This window comes from Mustela erminea, chromosome 5 (assembly GCF_009829155.1).
Source record: "Mustela erminea isolate mMusErm1 chromosome 5, mMusErm1.Pri, whole genome shotgun sequence".
In the NCBI taxonomy this organism is placed as follows: domain Eukaryota; kingdom Metazoa; phylum Chordata; class Mammalia; order Carnivora; family Mustelidae; genus Mustela; species Mustela erminea.
In genome coordinates this window covers 133,835,974-133,858,553 of record NC_045618.1, presented here as the reverse complement: position 1 = coordinate 133,858,553, position 22,580 = coordinate 133,835,974, and the positions used below count along the sequence as shown (strand labels likewise).

Sequence of the window (22,580 nt, the reverse complement as noted above, 5' to 3'; positions counted from 1 at the left end):
CGCGTGCACTGGAAACTACCACGCCCTTGCCGGTTAGTTTTTGGTATCAAGGGTAGCTGTTTTCCAGGGAAAGGTCAGCACTCGCCGTTTCCGCTGTGGTGTTGGGTAAGGCCCGGTCTGCAGGACGCCGACCCTCAACGAGCCACAGAGGAAGGCTGTAAACCCCGAGACCCACACTACAAAAGGTAAGACATTTCTAACAGCCTTCGCGCCGTGCGCAGCAGAACCTTGACCTCAAGATGGCGTCTCGTAGTCATAAGATTTAATCAGCTCCAATCAAAAATGGCAGGGTGGGTCGTAATTTACAGCTCGAGCCTTTCTAGTCCCCACGAGGCGCTCCTTCTCTATGGTTATGCGCCGCTGCGTGGTGATTCAGAGCCAAAAGAGAGGACTATCTATACGCGTTCTTCTCTATGATCCGCCTCTTCACTCTCCCCGGCCGCAGTGCACGCCGGGCAAGAGGAAGACCTCCAGAAGCTCCCCGCGCAGCGCGGCTGTGTTTGCGGCCTGTGCGAGTAGGCGCTTCGGAACCAGACTCCCGGCGAGCGGCGCGCAGAGACCTCGAACCGGTGGAGCCCGCTGGTAACCTGGAGCCCGGAACACCGCGAAGACCGCACCGTTTCCTCAGCGGCGGGTGAGTTCACGCCTCTGGACGCGTGTGGGAACCGGGAAACCGGGTACCTCGGTTGCGGGAGGAGGGGAAGCCAGGGAGGCTGCGAAAGGGCCGGGGTGGGATTTGGGGGGTAAAGGGGGGGTTGGGGTGGGGGAGGGGACGGGCACGAGGCTTGGGTTTCTTCACTTCTCTAAGGCCTGAAAAACCAGTGGGCCCATCTGGAGCCCGTGGAGGCCGGACCTACTGCCAGAGCTTTCCTCTTTGCATTGTCGCCCACTTTTCCTTTTCCCCTCCACGGTCCGCCCCAGAGTGAATCGCCTTGGCCCATTCGGGGCTCCACGTTTGCCACAAAATGATCCGTCGGCCCCTTCGGAGCCCTTCTCTGAGGCCCCTTTCTAACCCGAGCTTGCGGAGCCCTCCTGTAGATTTTCCGGGCCTAGGACACTCTTGCCCCAGGCTCTGCTTACGAGCCATCGAGCACCCACCCTTTTTAGCGAGGTGCCGGGTCACCAACGGATTCCTTTCCTCTCCTCTTCCGTCATCCAGAGCCCGCCACCGAGTGGACTCCCTCACTCCCCCAACCCGAATTCCGCTACTGCCCACCTTTTTTAGCAGCCCCCCGGCTCTCTCGAGATTGTCATGAGGATGGTGGTCCTGCCCCCTTCCTCCTCTGGAGGTTGCAGTGAACTATATTCCCCATTCATTCTAGGCTGTGACCAAGTGCCACATTAAAAGGTGTTCCTTGTTTCTTACTCTTCTTTGGTCTTCAGTACTTTTTAAATACGTTTTTCGAAGTAGATCTCGGAATATGAAGATTATTTTGGAAGTTATGTAATGTGGATTTGTATGGCCATGGAAAAGCCATTTTGGTACTGGGCAGAGTGGAGCTGACCAACAGGAGGGTAGAGATTGGACTAATCTAGTCCCGGGCTGCTGTAGTATGAAGTATCCTGAATTAGGTAGTTGGCAGTAGACCATTTTTTTGTTGTTTCGGGGACTCTAATTTTTAGAGGATATCCAAAAACCTTCAGAGGCCCTGAAAGGCATCCAGTTGGTCATTGCTTCCTCATGATTCAAGCAGATAGTATGCAGTTCTAATTAATTTAACTTTTCTTAAAGTCTTGGTTTTCTTCATCTGTAGATTGAGGATTAGAGTAGTATCCGCTTCATCGGTTATTGTGTTTGGGGACTGAGAAAAACATACCCAAAATCCTTAGAGCAATGGCTAAGTAACATAGTGTTTAGTCCAAGTTAACTGATACTGTTATTTAAGAGCCTAAGCGGGGACTCTTAACATTTCTTCTGCTGTATTCTGAATAAGTTTTTATAAATAAAATCAAAGTTAACCCTTAATGAGAAGTTTCTTCTTGGTATGTTGTTACTGGAGAGAGGCATTGTGATACAGTGAAAACAGCCTTTGGATGGGTAATTTCAGGATAGTGGGGACTTTGGAGTCCCCGCCCACTTACTGTTTTCCGTTGGGCAGGGTAGCATCTTCATCTGTAAATGAATAATGTATCTGTGCCAAGTAATTTGGGAGATTCAGTGGGATAACATATGTCGAAGGCTTTTGTAAACAAACAAATTGAAATGTTAGGTAATATTTTCATTAAATAATTGCTCTTTTTGGGGCACCTGGGTGGCTCAGTCAGTTGTGTCCCAACTCTTTTTTTTATTTTTTTTAAGATTTATTTATTTATGAGAGAGAGAAACTCTCAAGCAGACTCCTTGGGGAGACTTCTGCTGAGCAGGGAACCCGCCTCGGGGCTGAGTCTCAAGACCTGAGATCAGGACCTGAGCCAAATCAAAAGCCAGATGCTTATCCGACTGAGCCACTCAGGTTCCCTGAGCCATCCAGTTCTTGATCTCAGCTCAGGTCTTGATCACAGGGTTGTGAGTTCAACCTGTTTTCCACCCTTGGTGGAGCCTACTTTAAAAAAAAAAAAAAATCATCTCCTCGGGGTTACCAGATTTCCATTTGGGATTCCCAGAGTAGTTTTCCCCTTATTTATTTATTTAGGTATGGTTCCAAACTACTTCTAGGAAGAAAGTGTTTTTATTTTTCCAATGTTAAAAAAGAGGCACTTTATATTAATAACAGTTTGAGTTAAGTGTTTTTATTTTATGGTTTAGTATCTTTTTATTCCACTGTGGTAAGGCTTTTAAAAATATATATATATATATTTTTTTTTTTTTTAAAGATTTTATTTATTTGTTTGACAGACAGATCACAAGTAGGCAGAGAGGCAGGCAGAAAGAGAGGAAGGGAAGTAGGTTCCCTGCTGAGCAAAGAGCCGGATGTGGAGTGTGATCCCAGGATCCTGGGATCATGACCTGAGCGGAAGGCAGAGGCTTTAACCCACTGAGCCACCCAGGTGCCCCTTAAATATGTTTTTAAAATAGGATGAGTTCATTCTAACATTGGTAACTATTTCAGACCTATTACAAGTTTAGAATTTTCAAGTAACTTTTTGGATCACAGATTAGCTATATAGTTCTCTCATTTACGTATGGTTTAAAGAAAAATTATATTGACTATTTTGTAGCTTTGGAAGCAAAAGTAGTCATTGAGTCATTCAGTATCTTACAAAAACATTCTGTGTATTTTAATTTTGATAGTCTTTTCTGACAACTACCACTGCCATTCCTAAAAGTTTTGATTGAGTCCCCCTTAACGTTTTTGAATAGCTTTTTTCTGACCCTTTTTTTGAGTTTTAAAACTTCAGAAAAGAACAGTATTTTCACCACCAGAATTGTTGATACTACTTTTTAAAACCTAGTATGATTTCAGACTTCAAAAAAGTTTCAAGAACAGTGGAAAGAATTCTCAAATACCTTTTACCCAGATTCCCCAAATGATAACATTTCACAGATTTGCTTTATCCTCTCCTTTTTCTTCATAGTTTTTTTCTGAAGTGTTTTACCAGTAAGCTGCAGATGAGGTGTCCCTTAGTCCTTAAACACTTCAGGTATATTTCCTAGAATAAAGACATTTTCATTTTTAACAACAGTAGAGTGAACAAAATTAGGAAATTAATACTGATTCAATATTGTCTGATCTACAAGTCTTAATTGGATTTAGCCTGAAATTGCCCTGAGTTGGTATTGCTTTTCTTTTCTTTTTTTAAAATGATTTTATTTATTTGTTTGACAGAGATCACACGTAGGCTGGAGAGGCAGGCAGAGAGGTGGGGTGGGGAAGCAGGCTCCCTGCTGAGCAGGGAGCTGATGCCAGGACCCTGAGATCATGACCTGAGCTGAAGGCAGAGGCTTAATCCACTGAGCCACCCAGGTGCGCCCCCCCCCCTTTTAAACAACTTTATTAAGGTGTAGTTAACACACAAAATACACTCTTTGTAACATGTAATTTGATGATTTTTTTGGTAAATGTTTCGAAGTTGTGCATCTGTTACCCCAAAAAGGATTCCTCTCTTCCTTGTTGCACGCCACTCCTTGTTCCCACCTCAGCTCCAGTCTATCACTAATTTTTCTCTGTAGGTAGTATTGCTTTTTAATCATTGAAATTGGTAAAACAGCTAAGTGCAAATCTCAGAAAAAGATCAGTTCCCTTTTTGGAGACTTGAGTATTTTCATATCTCTGAAAAGTTTTCCTGCAGAAGAAATTTTTTGTTGATCAAGCATTTTCCATTCTTGAGACATTGAACACTTTTTCTTAGGAATACTTCCTGAAGACTTGACTTCTGTAGAAATTCAGTTTGAGAAATGATGTTTTGAAGGGTTTGTTTTGCTTAGGCTGGGGCAGGTATGTGAGGCCATTGTACCCTGCAGGCTGTAAACAAGTGTACAATGCATTCTATAGTCATGATCATTTATATTCAGTGTAGAGCCACTGAGCTGGCTGTGTAACTATATAATATCCTAAATTTGCTCTTTCAGAGCTAATAAAACCAATACATAGAACCTGACATAAAATTGGAGATAGATATTTGTTGAGTGAGTGAATGAGTTGCATACTCATTTACTAAGGAGAATCTGTTGGTTCATTTACCTCTTACCATTTGAAATTTGGCACAGTGTTGTGATGGGGTTAGCCACTGTATCTATTCCTGGTGAAATAATTTGTTTTCTGTTGGGATAAATTTGCAATGGAGGAATGGTTGTAAGCAGTAAGCAGTGTAGGAAAAAAAGAGTGATTTTAAAAGTGTAAAGAAGAAAAAAAAAGAAGAAATGCAGAATGCATGCATATTTTGAGTGGTAAAGATAAATCTTATTTGCAAGGTTTTTTTTTTTTAGTTTTTTTAGATGGAGGAGACTAGATTTATTGAGATAAAATTTGCATGCAATATAATGAACCCATTTTAACCATTGTAATTTCAGTTAATTTTGACAAATGCATAATAAACCTGTATGACCACTGCCACGCTAGAGATAAGGAGCACTTGCATCATAGGTGCTTGTTTTTGTTACTTTGGGCCATAAGGTTTCATGCCTACTGGGTAAAAATGCTTTGAGCGTTCTAAAAGTGAAATCAACTCCAAAGTGAAAAAATACAAGTATTTTTAAAGTTATTTAAGTCATTTCAGTGCTAATAGAATAACCTCTGCATTTCTTTTCTTAAACCTCACACATGACCCCTCTGCAGCAGTTGGCTACCTTCAAAGTACTGCATCCAGGATCTAACACTTTAGCCACTTCCACCTATTTCAGGCCACCCTCTCTGGACTGTGTTATTGGCAGTGGTCTCCTGCTTCTACCCTTGTTTTCCAGTCTGAACACAGCGGCCAGTGACACTGTTAAACTGAGTCAGGTCAGAAGTCTTTATGTTTTCCATCTCATTCATAGTAAAAATCAAAACCTTTACAGTGGCCTACAAAGTACTGTAGTCTCTGAATCCCCTCCCCCAAGTAATCCTTGGTTGGCATTTATCTTTGATGTTCCTCAGAAGTACTCTGTTCCAGCTCTTGGCCTTGCTTTCCTCCCATAAACACTCCATGCCCACCTCAGGCTCTTTGTATTTGCTGTTCACTTTGCTTCTGCCTAGGCCCCTTTGGAGTCTTTTTTGTTCAATTTGCCTACCTTCTTGGTGAGGCCTGACCACCATATTTTAGTAGTTCCTAGTCTTTTCCCTACTTTATTCTGCAAAGTACTTACCAACTTTGAATCTCTGTATAATTTGTAGTGAGAGTATTACCGTTTATCAACCGTAGATAAAAACTGATAAACTTTGCTTTTGGTTATAAAAGTTTATTATCATTTTCACATGTGAAAACAGAAGTTCATTTTGTAAAAAGTATTGATACTCTCATTTTAGGATGCTTAAAATGAACATTAATATTTATCAGTGATCACCAGAATTGTAGTTTTCTGGCTGCCGGAGGGACCATTATCTTACTAAGAATACCTTCACTTTTTGAAGCTCGCCTGTGAATAAGCAAGTTGTGAACGGTGCTAAATGAAAGGGCCATAGAACACAAAAATTAGAAGTGAGTGGAATGGATACATTGGCATAAACTAAGACATAATCTGGTTAATTTGTACAGAATGAATTATACATTTAAAAGTCATGAAATAGAATTTAAACACCAAGAGTATAGGTCTTAAAAAATAATACTTACAGCTAATATTTGACAATAAATGATTCTGGAGATGAATTCATGCTCCAATCTTTGTAAACATTTTGAGGCTAGGCACTGGGTCATTGCTAGCATAGTATTGGCACATGGGAGCTTCTTAATAAATCGGTTTACTGATTCATTCATTGATTTATTTATTCAACAGGTATTAATATCAACTGCCCTCCTAAGAAAGTGCTGAGATAGAGTATTATAATGATAATAGAAGAGTTTCTGTAAGTAGGACAGTAGCCCTCTGTTAAAAGGAGATACACTCCTGCCCCTTTTATATAGAACATTTGTTTTTGTTTTTGGGCAAAAAGTTTTATAAAAAGATTATTTAAAAATTCAACACTTCTACAGTCATTAATTATTTGCATTTTTCCTTTTTAATTTATGCTGATACTTAATATTTTAAAGTATTTGCAATAGCTTATTTTCTAAGTGTATGAAATCCTAGGAATTTATTTTATTTGTAAAGCTTTCTTTGTATTTTAAGTGTACTGTGTTTTCTGAAATTGAAGTTTAGATTTTACAGAATATTGTATTATCCTAACTAATTAAGTCAAAAGAACACTGAGGAAGAACAGCTCTGAGTCTGAAGGACATGCTTTTCTAAGACCATTTTAAAGAAATGTCTAATAAACAGGTAAAAAGATACTCAATCTCCGTAGTGATTAAGGAAATGTTCATGGAAGTGAGCATTTTTTTTTTTTAACCTGTTACGTTGTTATAATTTAAACACTGATTGATTCTGGCAATGGTGAGGATCTGAGCAAAGGGCTTTCCCATACATTGGTGGTGGGGATACAGATTTGTACACTAGCTTTGGAGGACGACTTGGAGGTAAAGTGTAGATACATGTAGTACTAATCTGTACAATAGAATTTCTTGCACAGTGCATAGATTTATATGTCCAAGAATGTTTAGCATTATAAGAGGCAAAATGTTGAATCAACCATCCATATTGAATAAATAATTATTGTATGCCTGTATTATAGTAATTTACTGCATTATAAAGATTGGAATAGAAGTTAATGAACTGATACGAAGAGATGTTAATGATAATTGAGGGAGAAATGCACCTAACAATATAGTATGATTATATTGTTTGCAGAAAAACACAAATAATTATATATTAGTTTGTGTATAGAAAGGTATTTAGAAGAATACAACGATATATACCAAACTGTTGGGATTAGGGGGCGAGGAAGTGGAAGACATGCACTTTTTATCTTCTCTCTTCTGAAGGGTGAGTAAATCAATGTATGAAACACAAAAAATAGTAGAGACAGATGTTCTTTAAAAGCTTCAAACAACTCTAGACTCCTTCAGTTACAAAGAGTATGGGGGGAGTTTTTCCTAGTGTCTTACAGATATATCTCCTGTTGATCAAATCACTGCTATTTAGTGCCATCACTGGTATGAGATCACTTATTTTGGCTCCTTTTTAAAGTTGGTGCATGGAATCTTCCCAGGACATCCTAATGTAGTTTTTTTTTTACTTTTTCTAATAGTTTTGGACACTCAAGTATGTTGATGAAACTATAAAATTTGGTGGTAAGGGAGTCTTAAAATATTTGTTTAAAGGACAAAATTAAATTTATTTTGAGTAGTAATATCACAAACCAAATGAAACAGTTCACTGTATTCGTGTATTAAAAAAAATTAGCTTCTAAAAAAGAAAGTTAGCTTCTGATTCTTGAATTCCATTCATTCATTGAATATCATTCAAGAATGGTTAAGAGGTTTGCTTTTAAGTTTACCACAAACTAGGACATTTTTCTTACTGTCACAATTTGTATGTTCTCTCTATATCTGAGTGGTTAGTACAGATTAGTATGTGACCTTCTTTCAGGAGGTTTCTTCTCTTATAGTTCACTGAGACATTCATTTGTCCTTGAGGAACTGGCCAACAGTGAATCAACAGATACTGTGTAACTTTGTACATTTAATTTTCAAGGTGCTGATGTATGTAAAAAAAATGAATGCCTCAGAACATTTAAAGCAAAAAACTGTTAGATAATTTTCCTGGATTCTGAGTTTGGTTTAAAAAAAAAAAAATCATTGATGTTTGGTATTTAGTTTTTGGATATTAACTGAACCTCAAAATTTTTTTCTTCCTTTATATGTATTCCCATATGATTGTAGGAGTCTATCCTGAATTTAGATCGTGTACATTTTGGGAACTTATTTTAGAAAAGATCTAAGTTTTAAAAAATTCTCAATGGACAGACAGAGAAAAGAGGGTCTTTGCCAACTCCTCTGGGTAAGAAAACTTTAGAATTTTGCAGATACTCTAAAAATGAAGGCCAACAAACCAGGCATATCAAATTGCAAAGTTTTCAAATAAAATGATTTGTCATGATTTTTTTCTTTAGACCGCTGCAGTAAGAATGTCTTTCCCCCCTCATTTGAATCGCCCTCCTATGGGAATCCCAGCGCTTCCACCAGGGATCCCACCCCCACAGTTTCCTGGTTTTCCTCCACCTGTACCTCCAGGTAAGTTTGTGGATACTGTTATTTTTAACTGTACTTTTGTCATTATACTGGTAACTTTAGGAAAATGGTATGTACGTGACTGTGTTTTAGAGTAAAGATGTTGGCACACTTCTGTAAATGTGATACCATATTTTCCTGTGACAGTACTTTTCATATCTGGCTGAGTATCAAATTCATCTGTGAAGATTTCTCAAAAAGACCTTTATTTAAAAAGGAAATGTGTATTCCAATAAATACATACTAATTTGTATGATTCAGTAGTTAAAAAGGTATACAGTGAAAGATTTTGCTCATATTTCCACATAACCATTGTTACTATTCCCTTACAAAGGAAGGAAACAAAACAGGTTGGTTTCTTTATCCTTTCAGATAGTTTTTAATGTACATTACAAGCTGCTGTAAGTATGTGTGTGTGTGTTTTTTGTCTCCCTCATAAAGAAAGATGGAGAGCATGCACGAATGTGAGCAGGTGAGCCGGGAGGGAGGGGCAGAGGGGGAGAGAATCCTAAGCAGGTTCCACACCCAGTGCAGAATCTCACACAGCGCTTGATTATATGACCCTCAGATCACAACCTGAGCTGAAATTAAGAGTTGGATGCTTAACTTAACTGAGCCACCCAGGCTGCCCCTAAGTACACTTTCTTTTTCTTTTTTTTTTTTTTTTTTAAAGATTTTATTTATTCGACAGACAGAGATCACAGGGAGGCAGAGAGGCAGGCAGAGAGAGCAGGGGAAGCAGGCTCCCTGCTGAGCAGAGAGCCCGACGCGGGGCTCGATTCCAGAACCCTGGGACCATGACCTGAGCCGAAGGCAGAGGCTTTAACCCACTGAGCCACCCAGGCTGCCCCTAAGTACACTTTCATCCACTGTTTTACTTTTTTTCTTTCCTTTTTTTTTTAAGATTTTATTTATTTAGGGGCGCCTGGGCGGCTCAGTAGGTTAAAACCTCTACCTTCGGCTCAGGTCATGATCCCAGGGTCCTGGGATTGAGCCCCACATCGGGCTCTCTGCTCAGCGAGAGCCTTCCTTCCTCTCTCTCTGCCTGCCTCTCTGCCTACTTGTGATCTCTGTCAAATAAATAAAGAAAATATTAAAAAAAAAAGTTTATTTATTTGACGATACAGCGAGAAAGGGGGAGTGGGGAGGGAGAAGCAGACTTCCGGCAGAGTAGGGAGCCCAATGTGAGGCTCAAGTCCGGGACTCTGGGATCATGACCTGAGCTGAAGGCAGATGCTTAAGGACTGTGCTACCCAGGAACCCCCAATTTTCTTTTAATGCAGATGTATAGCAGCATCTATCTATGTGTATATATCTATCCATTTATTTATCTATCTATACACACACATACACACACACACACACTATTTGCTTCTTGCTTTTTTTTTTTTAAGATTTTATTTAATTTATGTGGGAGAGAGATCATGAGCAGTGGGGAGGGGTAGAGAGAGAAGCAGACTTCCCACTGAGCAGGGAGCCCGATGTGGGGCTCAATCCCAGGACCCTGGGATCATGACCAGAGCTGAAGCTAGACACTTAACTGACTGAGCCACCCAGGTGCCCTGCCTCTTGCTTTTTTATGCTTGATAATACATCTTGGAGAGTTTTCCAAATTACCATATAAAAAATTCCTCTCTCCCGAACTCTCAGGAAAAAAAAAATTTAGGTTCCACTCCCATTCACAGATTCAGATCCTCAGATATTGGAGCCCAGGAATTTTTTTTTTTTTTTTAAGATTTTATTTAATTTAGGTGGGAGAGAGATCATGAGTGGTGGAGAGGGGTAGAGAGAGAAGCAGACTCCCTGCTGAGCAAGGAGCCTGATGCGGGACTCCATCCCAGGACGCTGGGATCATGACCTGAACCAAAGGCATTAGCTTAACCGACTGAGCCACCCAGGCATCCCAGGAATTTTTATTTTTAGAAGTTAACAGTTTTAACAGGGGATTCCTAAAGATCTATTTAAGCATAGCTCAGAGGACCCACATTTGAGAACCATTATCTTAAGGTACATCATTAACATTGCTTGGCTTAGGAGAACAAGGGTTTTTCCTTAGGTTTATGGGTGGTAGTTAGATATTTTTATATTTAGTGGGACTGAAAACATTTGATACAAAATCAATTTCCCTTCCAAAAGACCACATTTAAGAGCTCTTCTTAATTTGTATGTTAAGCCCCTCCCCCATGTAGAAGCTGTGTAATTCAGGCTGAAATCAGTTAATGCTCCTGAATTTCATCCAGAAATACTTTGAGGAAAGCTGTACATCAGAGACCTATTTTTAACCTTTGGATGATCTATTTGAAATTACAGTGTTTTTCTAAAGAGCTTGATTCTTGAGAAATCAACAGTACATTGAAGTTGACTCTTAAGATGGATTATTAATTCATAACACATATATTCTAGAGGCTCAGCTTTGGGGCCCTCCTACTCCTAGGTCAAGTGTATGGCAGTGTTGGAGTAGGTGCGAAAAGCCACAAGATAAACATGGCAATGTTTCTGGAGTATTATTTAACACTTCAGGAATTCGGGGGTAAATCATACTTTTAAAAGTTGGAACAAATACTTATGCATATATATGGAATAGAATGCAATATTTGTACAAATTTTTAAGACATTTATGCTTGTAGCAACTCGTTGTATATCTTTGGTAATTATGGATGTGTATTTGTTTCCACCTGCTACCAGGAGTATAGGTTGAAATATGTATTTAAATTTAAATAAAATAAAATAAAATTTTAAATTAAAACCAGTTTCGTATTTCGTGGACCAGTTGCTGAATTTTAGTCGTAATTTAGCTTTACTGTAATGTACTATATAAAGGAATTTCTGGTGAATAGGGTGATTGAGAGAATAATGTTAACAAGAAACTGAATAAAGCTGTCAACCATCTAACAGATTAGTAACATAGGAACGATAGTGTCCAGAGCCATTTTCATTTAGGCAACAATTTTGGGGCGGTTCATATACCCTGATTTTGTTCATAGATTTGTAGTCTCGTAAGAAGATCTATGGGCCCTTAGCTCGTAACCATGATACTTTTTTTTTTTTTTTTTAAACAGAACCCTTATGTTATGGTTTCATAGGGAAGAATAGTTTACTTTTTATTTCTTTGTGAAGAAAATTAAGGGATTGGGAATGAACTTAATCACTTATTCAGAATCAGGAAAGGTGACAGTGAAAAAGCAGTGCCTTAAGTTCCTTCCTGATTGGTTGGTTTTATAGAAAAGATTTTGAAGTCTTTTGAATTTGTGTTTTTATAAGATTTTCTTTATTTATTTGACAGACAGAGATCACAAATAGGCAGGCAGGCAGAGAGAGAGGAAGGGAAGCAGAGAGCCCAGGAGTCCAGGATCATAACTTGAGCTGAAGGCAGTGCTTAACCAGCTGAGTCACCCAGGCACCCTGATTTTTGTTTTTATTAAAGAAACAGCAATAACAAGCTTCTTTTAAGGTTTCTAGATTAATTTCTCATTGGATACTTTTTTTTTTAACTTTTAAAGGATTCATTAATACAGTGTTTACTCATTAGTGAATCTGTATTTGCGTAAATTACTGGTTTTCAGGATGTACTGAATCAGATGAACAGGAATCAGTATCTGTCCAGATTTTTAAACTCCTGAGACAGAAGTATGCTGTAGTGGTAGTCTTCTTGCTTTTAGAATAGTTTTTTGTTGTGTAAGTTTACATAGACCAGCCTGTACCACATTGCTTTTGAAAATAAGGCATTCATCAATAATCTAATTTTCATTAGTCATATGTTTCTACTTAAATTAACTGTGAGTGAGGATACCTATTTATGTGCCATGTAATATAGAATATAGTCATATTTACTTATGTTCATAAGATTTAATGTGCTTTTTTCTTAGGGACCCCAATGATTCCTGTACCAATGAGCATTATGGCTCCTGCTCCAACTGTAAGTATAATTTTCAGGAAGAAGGAGATACTGTAGTGTTACTACATTTATTTATTTATTTATTTAAAGATTTTATTTATTTATTTGACAGAGACGCAGCAAGAGAGGGAACAGAAGCAGGGGGAGTGGGAGAGGGAGGAGCGGGCTTCCCGCCAAGCAAGGAGCCTGATGTGGGGTCCAGTCCCAGGACCCTGGGATCATGACCTGAGCTGAAGGCAGATGCTTAAGGCCTAAGCCACCCATGTGCCGCATGTTTGGTGTATTTAAAGCTTAAAAAAACAAAACAAAACAAAACAAAAACAAAAAAAAAACTTAATACATTATTTTTAGTATTTAGAAGAATAATAGGGAGAGCATGTATATCATACTACTTGAGTATCATTTTCACTCAGCTATGCATATTATGCAATTGCCTTTAAAATAGGGTCCTTAAAAAAAATAAAATAAGGTCCCTAAACAGTTTATGATTTACCTTAGATTCTCTAGACTCTTCTTATACTTGTTATATTAGATTTAGTTCATTGGGTCTTTTATCATTCCCTATTCTTGTCTTGGTCCTGGGAGATAGAATGATCAAGGCACGTTTAATCTCATAAATAAAAAAAAGAAAAAACTAGAAATGATCCTTATAGAAACTTAAATTTTGAAGTGAAATTTGTGTTGAATGTATTCCATTCTTTTCTCTCATCTACCTAAATTTTTAGCCCCTTCCAAACTATTTTTTTTCTGTCCTCTGGTATGATACCTTTAAGCTTTGTAAAGTTTTCTTGAAGTCTTTACTCTGCTGAAGTGTTTTATTATTCAGTCTTTTTTTTTTTTTTTAAGATTTTAATAGGGGGGGGGGGACAGGCAGAGGGAGAAGTAGGCTCTGTGATGAGCAAGGAGCCCGATGTGCAGCTTCCTAATTGACTGAGCCACCCAGGTGTCCCTATTATTCAGTCTTCTTAAGTCTTAATTCTTTACATTCATCAAAGCTTTTGTATACTTTAAGCTGTAACACATGAATGAATAATAACCCTCTTGACTATTGTTTAACCAGGATTTTTCTTTGAGTTAAGTGGTAGAGTATCAAACTTCTGGAATTGCACCATGGGGGGGTGGCGTGGATTTCATTACTTTAATTGTTTTTCTATCAGTGGGTTTTGAAAAGGGAGGAAAGGGAGTGTTACTCATTTTAAAAAGGAGATGGTAACACTGGCAAACAGGAATCTGCTGTGAGGCAGACCACTGAGTAGATATGGTTCTGCAGACCAAGGGGGAGTCCAATTTTTCTTGCATTGGATACCCACTGTTTGGCCATTTTGGGAAACCTCTACATGGCAGGTACTCTTACTCTCTTGCATTTCAGTATAGGAAAAGGTGGAACTTGGGGTTTGGAAGAGCTCCCTCAGTTAACCGTTATTTATTCAGTGCCTACTGTTCATGTTTTGCTAAATTCAGTTCCAGATACAAAAATGAGTAGGATTGGGGCGCCTGGGTGGCTCAGTGGGTTAAGCCTCTGCCTTCTGCCCAGGTCATGATCTCAAGAGTCCTGAGATCGAGCCCCGCATCGGGCTCTCTGCTTGGCAGGGAGCCTGCTTCTCCCTCTCTTTCTGCCTACTTGTGATCTCTGTCTGTCAAATACATAAATAAAATATAAAAAAAAAATGAGTAGGATTATTCCTTCCTCTGGGAAGTTGAAAGTTATAAAGGGAAATTAATGGATAAAAATAAATTTAAGTGTTGGAGAGTACTATGAGTATTCAGATGCTCTGTCAGAGGATTAGTGGGGATAATTAAAATTTGTGCTTACTTAAAAAAATTTGGGGAGGCTTATTTATTTTAGAGCAAGCACAAGTGGGGGAGGGGCAGAAGGAGATGGGGGCGGGGAGAAGTAGACTGACTGCTCATCGCGGAGCCTGATGCGGGCTGTATCCCAGGACCCTGAAGTCACGACCTGAGCTGAAATCAAAGTCAGACACCTATGGGTCGCCTGGGTGGCTCAGTGGGTTAAGCCTCTGCCTTCGGCTCAGGTCATGATCCCAGATTCCTGGGATCGAGCCCCTCATTGGGCTCTCTGCTCAGCAGGGAGCCTGCTTCCTCCTCTCTCTCTGCCTGCCTCTCTGCCTGCTTGTGATCTCTGTCTGTCAAATAAATAAATAAGGAAAAAAAAAAAAAAGACACTTAACTGACTGAGCCAGCCAGGTACCCTGGAAATTTGCTCTTATATTAGTACAGAGTAAAGTTGTGAAGAAGCTCCTGGATATATTTGATCATTTTAAATGATTTATGATGCCTTAGCCATTTTAGAATTAGGTCTTAAATATTAAAAAATTTCTATCCAAGTTATTTTTATTTTCTTTTCAAAGATGTTTTCAAAAGGTAATTTGGGGTGCCTGGAGCTCAGTTGGTTAAACATCTGACTTGATTTTGACTCAGATCATGATCTCAGTGTTGTTGGATCTCACGGGTCGCTAGCTCCACATTGGGGCTCCAGAGGGAGTCTGTTTGAGATTCTCTCTCCCTCTCTGTCTGTCACTCCCCCTCTTGTGTGTGTGTGCTCTCAAATCTTGTTGCAAAAAAAAAAGAAAGAAAGAAAAAGAAAAAAAGGTAATCTAATAGTGAAACTTGTCATGAATAAATTTGCATTAATGAAAAATGATAGAAGCTTTAGATTAAATATGTAGAACTTTTAATAATGTGCTATATATTTAGTACTTTAAAATTGTTTTTAGACTAAAAACATGTTACTTTAAACATGATAGGAAATTTAATGCCAGTTCCAATTTTATTGCTTTTTTTCATTCTAGGTTTTAGTACCCACTGTGTCCATGGTCGGAAAGCATTTGGGAGCAAGAAAGGATCACCCAGGCTTAAAGGCTAAAGAAAATGATGAAAATTGTGGTCCCACTACTACAGTTTTTGTTGGCAACATTTCTGAGAAAGCCTCAGACATGCTTATAAGACAGCTCCTTGCTGTAAGTTAAACGGTTTCTCACTTTTAAATTTTATTGTTACAGATTTCAAATTTATGAAAAAGCAGGAAGAGGATTCTGATAATTATTTTGAAAAAATTCAGTTCTGCAAAAAAGTTGAATGAATAATAAAATGAATTTTTTTTTTTTAAAGATTTATTTATTTATTTGACAGAGAGAGAGATCACAAATAGGCAGGCAGATGAGAGGGGGGAAGCGGGCTTGCTGCTGAGCAGAGAGCCCGATGTGGGGCTCGATCCCTGAACCCTAGGATCATGACCCAAGCCGAAGGCAGAGGATTTAATCCACTGAGCCACCCAGGCGCCCCTAAAATGAACATTCTTATAACACATTTTTGCCACATGCTTTCTACACACACACACACACGCACGCACGCACGCACACACACAAACTTTTTTTCCTCAGTAATTGGAGAGTAAGTTGTGACATGACATTTCCATCTCTGAGTACTTCTCGTGTCTCCTAAGACCAAGGACATTCTCCTATATGATCATAAAACCATCATCACATTTAAATTTAAGGCTGATACAGTATTGCTCTTTTTCCCCCAATATAGTATTGTTAACTAAATATACCTATTTTCTATGATTCATTCAAGAATCATACATTGCGTTGAATTGTCATACCTCTTTAGACAACTTCTGTAATACAGAATACCTTTGTCTTTTTTTTTTTTTAATGTTTTATTTATTTATTTGACAGAGAAATAGCAAGAGAGGGAACACAAGCGGGGTGAGTGAGAGAGGGAGAAGCAGACTTCTAGCAGAATAGGGAGCCTGATGTGGGGCTCAAGCCCAGGACCCCAGGATCATGATATGAGCCAAAGGCAGAGGCTTAATGACTGAGCCAGCCAGGTGCTCCCTGTCTTTTTTTTTTTTTTTTTTTTGCTTTTTTTGTTTATGACTTTCATGACATTAACATTTCTTGAAGAGTCCAGATCTTTTGCAGTGTGTCCCGATTTGAATTTGACTATTTGCTCATAGATTCAGAGTAAGCATTTTTTGTACGAATGGTTCATGGGTGATGTCCTCAGTGCAGCATAATTAGAGGTATATGGTGTCTCTTGGTCCTGCGTTTGGTAATGCTCAGTTTAGATACATGGTGGTCCCATCTCTCTGTTGTGAGGTTACCTTGTTTCCTTTTGTCATTAATAAGTAACCTCTGGGTTAATGTTTTGAGATCATTTGAGTTGTGTCCTGTTGCAGGTCTCTCCCTGGCAGCCTTTAAAACAATGATTTTGGCATTTAGTGGGGAATTAATTACTTTTAAGGTTTTTATTCTGAGGATAAACAGTTAAGTTCTTTTGTGTTCATGAAGTCAGTGGTTTTCCTTTTTGTCTTCATTGAAAAATTGTTACCTTGGTGACAAATGAGCATTAACTGAAATAACACTGAATGATTTTATAATGAAAAACGAGTACTGGTACTCCCTCTCCGTTCCATAATCTCCACTATTTTTTTTTTTTTTAAAGATTTTATTTATTTATTTACTTGACAGATCACACGTAGGCAGAGAGGCAGGTAGAGAGAGAGGGGGAAGCAGGCTCCCTGCAGAATAGAGAACCCGATGTGGGGCTTGATCCCAGTATACCGGGATCATGACCCGAGCCGAAGGCAGAGGCTTAACCCGCTGAGTCACCCAGGCGCCCTCCACTATTTTTTAGAGAAGTTATTTTTAAATCTTTTCCTTCTTGATTTTCTTGCTGTTTCTGTTTTGTAAGTTGTATGAACCTTGTGTTAAAACATGTTTAGGCGCGCCTGGGTGGCTCAGGTCGTGATCCTGGAGTCCCAGAATTGAGTTCCACATTGGGCCCCCTCCCCTGCTCGGCAGGGAATCTCCTTCTTCCTCGAACCTTCCCCCTTCTCATTCTCTCTCTCTCATTCTCTCTCTCTCAAGTAAATAAAATCTTTAAAAAAAAAAAAGTTTAGAAAATAAACACCACAAAACCTAGCTTTGTCGCGTTCAGTATTGTGATACTAGCTTCAGATGTTTTTCCCAAAGAAATAAATCATTACAGTTGGCCCTCAGGCCTACTTCTTTCTTCCACAGAGGTAATCATCAGGGTCATCCACTATCCTAAATTTGGTGTTTATCATTCCTTTGTGTATTTTTTACTTTATTTTTATTTTTTTAAAGATTTTATTTACTTGAGAGAGAGTGAGTGAGAGAGAGTGAGAGAGCACCAGCAGGGGGAGCAGCAGAGGCAGAGGGAGAAACAAGCTCTCGGCTGAGCAGGGAGCCTGACACAGGGCTTGATCCTAGGACCCTGGGATCAATACGTGAGCTGAAGGTGGATGCTTACACCCAGGTGGCCCGGTTTTTTACTTTAATTACATATTTATGTATTCATAAAAATCCACAATTCACAGGTTTTTATTCTGTACTCCACAATTGCTTTTTTCACCTAACATATATATAACTCCACTTATTTATTCCTGCTGTATAACGTTGCGTTGTAGAAATGTACCTTTGGTTGTCAGTTTTCCAATGATGGTTATATGGACTGTTTCTATATCTTGATACTATGTTTTGTTTTGTTATTATTGGTGATTGTCTTCCTCAGTCACATAAAAAAAATTCTATCATGTATTCTTTTCGAAGTGAAATTTCTGAGTCTTAGGGCATGTTTTCTTCAGTTTCACAAGATTATGCCAATTATTTCCTGAGGTGAAACATTGGGAGGACATTTTTTAAAAACCATCTTTATTGTGGGGCACCTGCGTAGCTCAGATGGTTTAGCACCTGCTTTCAACTCAGCCATGATCCCAGGGTCCTGGGATGGAGTGCTACATCAGGCTCCCTTCTCAGCGGAGAGCCTGCTTCTCCCTTTGCCTCTCTTTCTCTGTCTCTCATGAAGAAATAAATTATTTTTAAAAAACCCATCTTTATGTGATATAATTCATAGACCTTCAGATTCATCCTTTTATAATGTATAATTCAGTGGGTTTTAGTATATTCAGAAACTTGTACAAACTTCACCCTGTATTAAATTCCAGAACATTTTCATCGCCCCAAGTAGAAATCCTGTATTCTATAAGTCATTTCCCGTTGCATATGGCAACCACTCTTTCTGTTGGTGTAGATTTGCCTATTCTGGGCATCTGGTATAAACAAAATCACAGAATATATAGTTTTTCGTGTTTTGTCTTTTTTCATTTAATATATTGTTTTCAGGCTTCATCTATATTGTAGCATATATCAGTATCTCATTCCTTTTTTATGACCAAATATTCTCTCTAATGGATATACCACGTTTTATTTATCCATTCATCAGTTGATGGATAATTGAGTTGTTTCCACTTCTTGGGTATCACGAATATTTGTGTGCAGGTGTGTGGAGGAGATATATATACATTTATATTTCCTAGTTGAAACCTCTCTCTTTCCCTCCTCCCCCCCCTTTTTTTTTGTTTTCATTTTTTTGTTTGTTTGTTTTAAGTAGGGTCCATGCCCAGCTGGGCCTGAACACACAACCCTGTGATAAAGACCTGAGCTGAAATCAAGAACCAGACCCTTAACCAGCTGAGCCAGCCAGGTGCTGCAGAGCCGCTTTTTAAACCTGTTCCTGACATATCTGCAGCACAGTGTTTTGTTTTTCAGCTTCATTCCTGAATTTATCGCTTCCCTTCATTTCTCATTTAAGGCATTCCTTGAATGTCTGATCAAGGATTGTCTTCAGATTTGAGTTAGGAATTGAAGTTTTTTGGGGGTACCTGGCTGGCTCAGTGAGTGGAGCGCACGTCTCTTGATTTGGGGTTGAGTTTGAGACCCATTTTGGGTGTAGAGATTTATTAAAATTTAAAAGAAAAGGTTTTGTATGTATAAGGTGGGTTTTTAAAATACTGAGCATCATTGTAGGGTAATCTAGCCAGCAGCTAGAGGTTTTGAATGTTAGTATACGGAGTTCTTTTCCCGAGGGCTGATTGGTTTCTCTAGAAAACTTGCAGTTTCTTGCCTAGTGAGTATATGATTGGCTGCCTATATGGGGTTGGGCGGGGAGAACTGCATTGAAGTGTATCGTCTACTTTTACTTTCTTCGTTACCCGTTCTGTGTCCCATCCTGATCTTTCATCGCTATCTGCTGCTCTGGATCCGAAGCCTGTTCTTTTCACTTTCTTCACACAACTTCATTCTGTTTTCCCTAAGGATGGAGATTAAGTATAGTTGCCTGTAAAGCCTGCAGGCTGTCTTCTCAACTCGAGGCTTTGATTATTCTATATTCATATTGTCAGGCAATCGCCTGGTTTTGTTTGTTTGTTTTTAAGATTTTATTTGGGAAAGAGAGCACAAGGGATGGGGGTAGAGGGAAAAGCACACTCCCCACTGGGCAGGAAACCTGGGGATCTCTTGATCCCCAGACCCTGAGACCATGACCTGAGCCAAGGGCAGACACTGAACTGACTGAGCCTCCCAGGCACCCCACAAGCACCTGTTTTTTTTCCAGCCTCGTGCTTCAGCCCCATTCTCTGCTGTGTGTACATTTTACCTCCAGTCCAGATGTCTTGGGGTTGTGGAATCAGTTAGCCTAATTCTTATGAGTACCTTCATCTGTAGGTGCTTGGGAGTTCTAGCCTTCTTTGCTCTACTGAATGAGTTCCCATCCTTGCATTTGTGTTTTTTCTTTTCAAAATTTTGTTGACTGCTGCTGCGGTTTACCCATATTATGTTTGACCTCACGGATTTTTATCTTTTATATTCCTAGATAATCATCATTTTATTGGTTTCTCTGAAGGGAAATGTGAAAAATTCATACATTCTCTTAAGCTTTGACAGGCAATCTTCAGTTACCATTTCCCAGAAATAACTTTTTTCCCTAACCTTCTAGTTTTTACTTTAATAATTAGAAATAATGTTTGGGGCGCCTCGGTGGTGTAGTCGGTTGAGTGTCCAACTCTTAGTTTCAGCCCAGGTCATGATCTCCGGGTTCTAGGATCAAGCCCTGTGTTGGTCTCCCTGTTCAGAGGAGTCTGCTTGAGATTCTTTCCCTCTCCCTCTTCCCCCCTCCCTGCTTGTGCATTCTCTCTCAAATAAATATATCTTCAGTAAAACAAAGAAATACTGTCTAAAAACTTCGAAAGTAAACAAAATGTAATGTTTTACTCTTCAGACAACCTGCCCTATTAATATTTCTGATTAATGGAAATTTTTTTCTTCACATAAAGTCTTACTATATTATCTGGAATTCTGTGTCCCATGTTATTTTTGCATCCCATGTCAAGCATTTTTCCATGTTTAAAGGGGCACCTGGCTGGCTCAGTCAGTAGAACATGCGACTCCTGATCTGAGTTGTGAGTCTGAGCCCCACATTGGGTATAGAGATTACTTTAAAAAAAATCTTTAGGGGCAGAATAAATCTTTAGGGGTGGGACACCTACTTGGCTCAGTGGGTTAAGCCTCTGGCTCGGGTCATGATCTCAGGGTCCTGGGATAGGGTCCTGGGATTGGACCCGTATCCAGCTCTGTGCTCAACAGGGAGCCACCCCCCCCCCCCCCCCCGGCCTACTTGTGATCTTTCTCTCTCAAATAAATAAATGAAAACTTAAAGATCTTTAGGGGTACCTGGGTGGCTTAGTCGGTTAAGCGGCTGCCTTTGGCTTGGGTTTTGATGCCAGGGTCCTGGGATGGAGCCTCACATCGGGCTCCTTGCTCAGTGTGGAGCCTGCTTCTCCCCTTCCTGCCATTCCCCCTGCTCATGCTTGCTCTGTCTCTCTCTCTCACTCTGTCAAATAAATAAAATCTTAAAATCTGTTTTTAAAAAAGATTTTATTTATTTATTTGACAGAGAGATCACAAGTAGTCAGAGAGATGGGGGAGGGAAGGGAAGCAGACCCCCAGGACCCTGAGATCATGACCTGAGCCAAAGGCAGAGGCTGAACCCACTGAGCCAGCCACCCAGGTGCCCCCAAAAAAGAAAAAATATTTTTGAAAAGTTCTTTATAATACAGATGTATGTTTTGAAACATAATCTTTAGGGACTCAGTATTTACTTGAATTGACTGTAATTTTTTAGTAAATATTATAATACTGGTAATTTGTTTTTTTAATGTATACATTTTGGGTAGGATAAATAATGCTGTAAAATTTCTAATTTATTAAAAGGTAGTCAAGGGGTGCCTGGATAGTTAAGTTGGTTGAGTTTCTGACTCTTGTTTTCTGCTTAAGTTGTAATCTCAGTGAGATGGATCCCCAAGTTGGAGTCCTCACCCATCTCGGAGTCGGACTCCTCGCCCATCTCGGAGTCGGCTTGGGATTCTCTCCCTACCCCTTCCTCTCTGCTCTTCTTCCCATTCTTTTTCACTCTCTCCCCACCCCCAAAATAAATAAAATCTAAAAGGTAGTCAATTTTCTGCAAATAAGAATTTGTAAGAATTTATATTTTTCTTTTAAATGATGTATTATATATTTCTTTCATATAATAGATATGTGGGAATTGAGGGAATTTAAAAAAAATTAATAGGTGTTACGATTTTTTCAAATTTTTGCTTGTATTTTTCTCCTGGTGGAAATACCAGCTGTGTTCTTACATTCATTACTGATTAGTTGATTTGTCAAATGGTGATGATCATTTTTTGTTTTATTTTTCTCTTTAAGAAATGTGGCTTGGTTTTGAGCTGGAAGAGAGTACAAGGTGCATCTGGAAAACTTCAAGGTAGGTAATTTTTTCTTACTGAGATCATTTTAACTTGGGTGCTTAAGTCACTTGTTGCATGTTTTGCTCTCATTGCCCTTAACCATGGGAGTATTCTGTCAGCACTTCTTGTCTTCCTCCTTACTGGAATAGGATTAAAGGCATTTGGAAGATTTAGCTGAATTGAGATTAGAAAGTGGAAACGTATTAACAGGAAAGAGGTAGAAGAGGAAAAATTACTCAGGCTGTTTTTTTACAATGTTATTTTGAAAAGTCCTTTTTTTCTCAGAGCAGGAGTATATGATCAACATTCAACAATTACGACTTAGGAAGAAAGCAGAACAGGTGGTGAGATGACCTGTTAGTCTTAGATGCA

General features: G+C 39.2%; 1 protein-coding gene across 2 annotated transcripts in view; it reads left to right on the top strand.

The window, feature by feature from the left end:
- Positions 1 to 441: 441 nt before the first annotated feature.
- The window catches only part of RBM25 (RNA binding motif protein 25), a 55,766-nt gene continuing 33,627 nt past the window's right edge, over positions 442 to 22,580 (top strand). The window contains exons 1-5 of one of the 2 annotated variants that reach the window (XM_032345035.1): positions 442 to 634; positions 8,568 to 8,688; positions 12,552 to 12,601; positions 15,391 to 15,558; positions 22,168 to 22,225. In XM_032345035.1, coding sequence (XP_032200926.1) covers positions 8,583 to 8,688; positions 12,552 to 12,601; positions 15,391 to 15,558; positions 22,168 to 22,225 — 382 coding nt within the window. In that variant the 5' untranslated portion in view covers positions 442 to 634; positions 8,568 to 8,582. Of the gene's footprint in view, positions 635 to 8,360; positions 8,456 to 8,567; positions 8,689 to 12,551; positions 12,602 to 15,390; positions 15,559 to 22,167; positions 22,226 to 22,580 lie in introns of those variants that run through there. The other variant, XM_032345034.1, reaches the window with a different exon arrangement.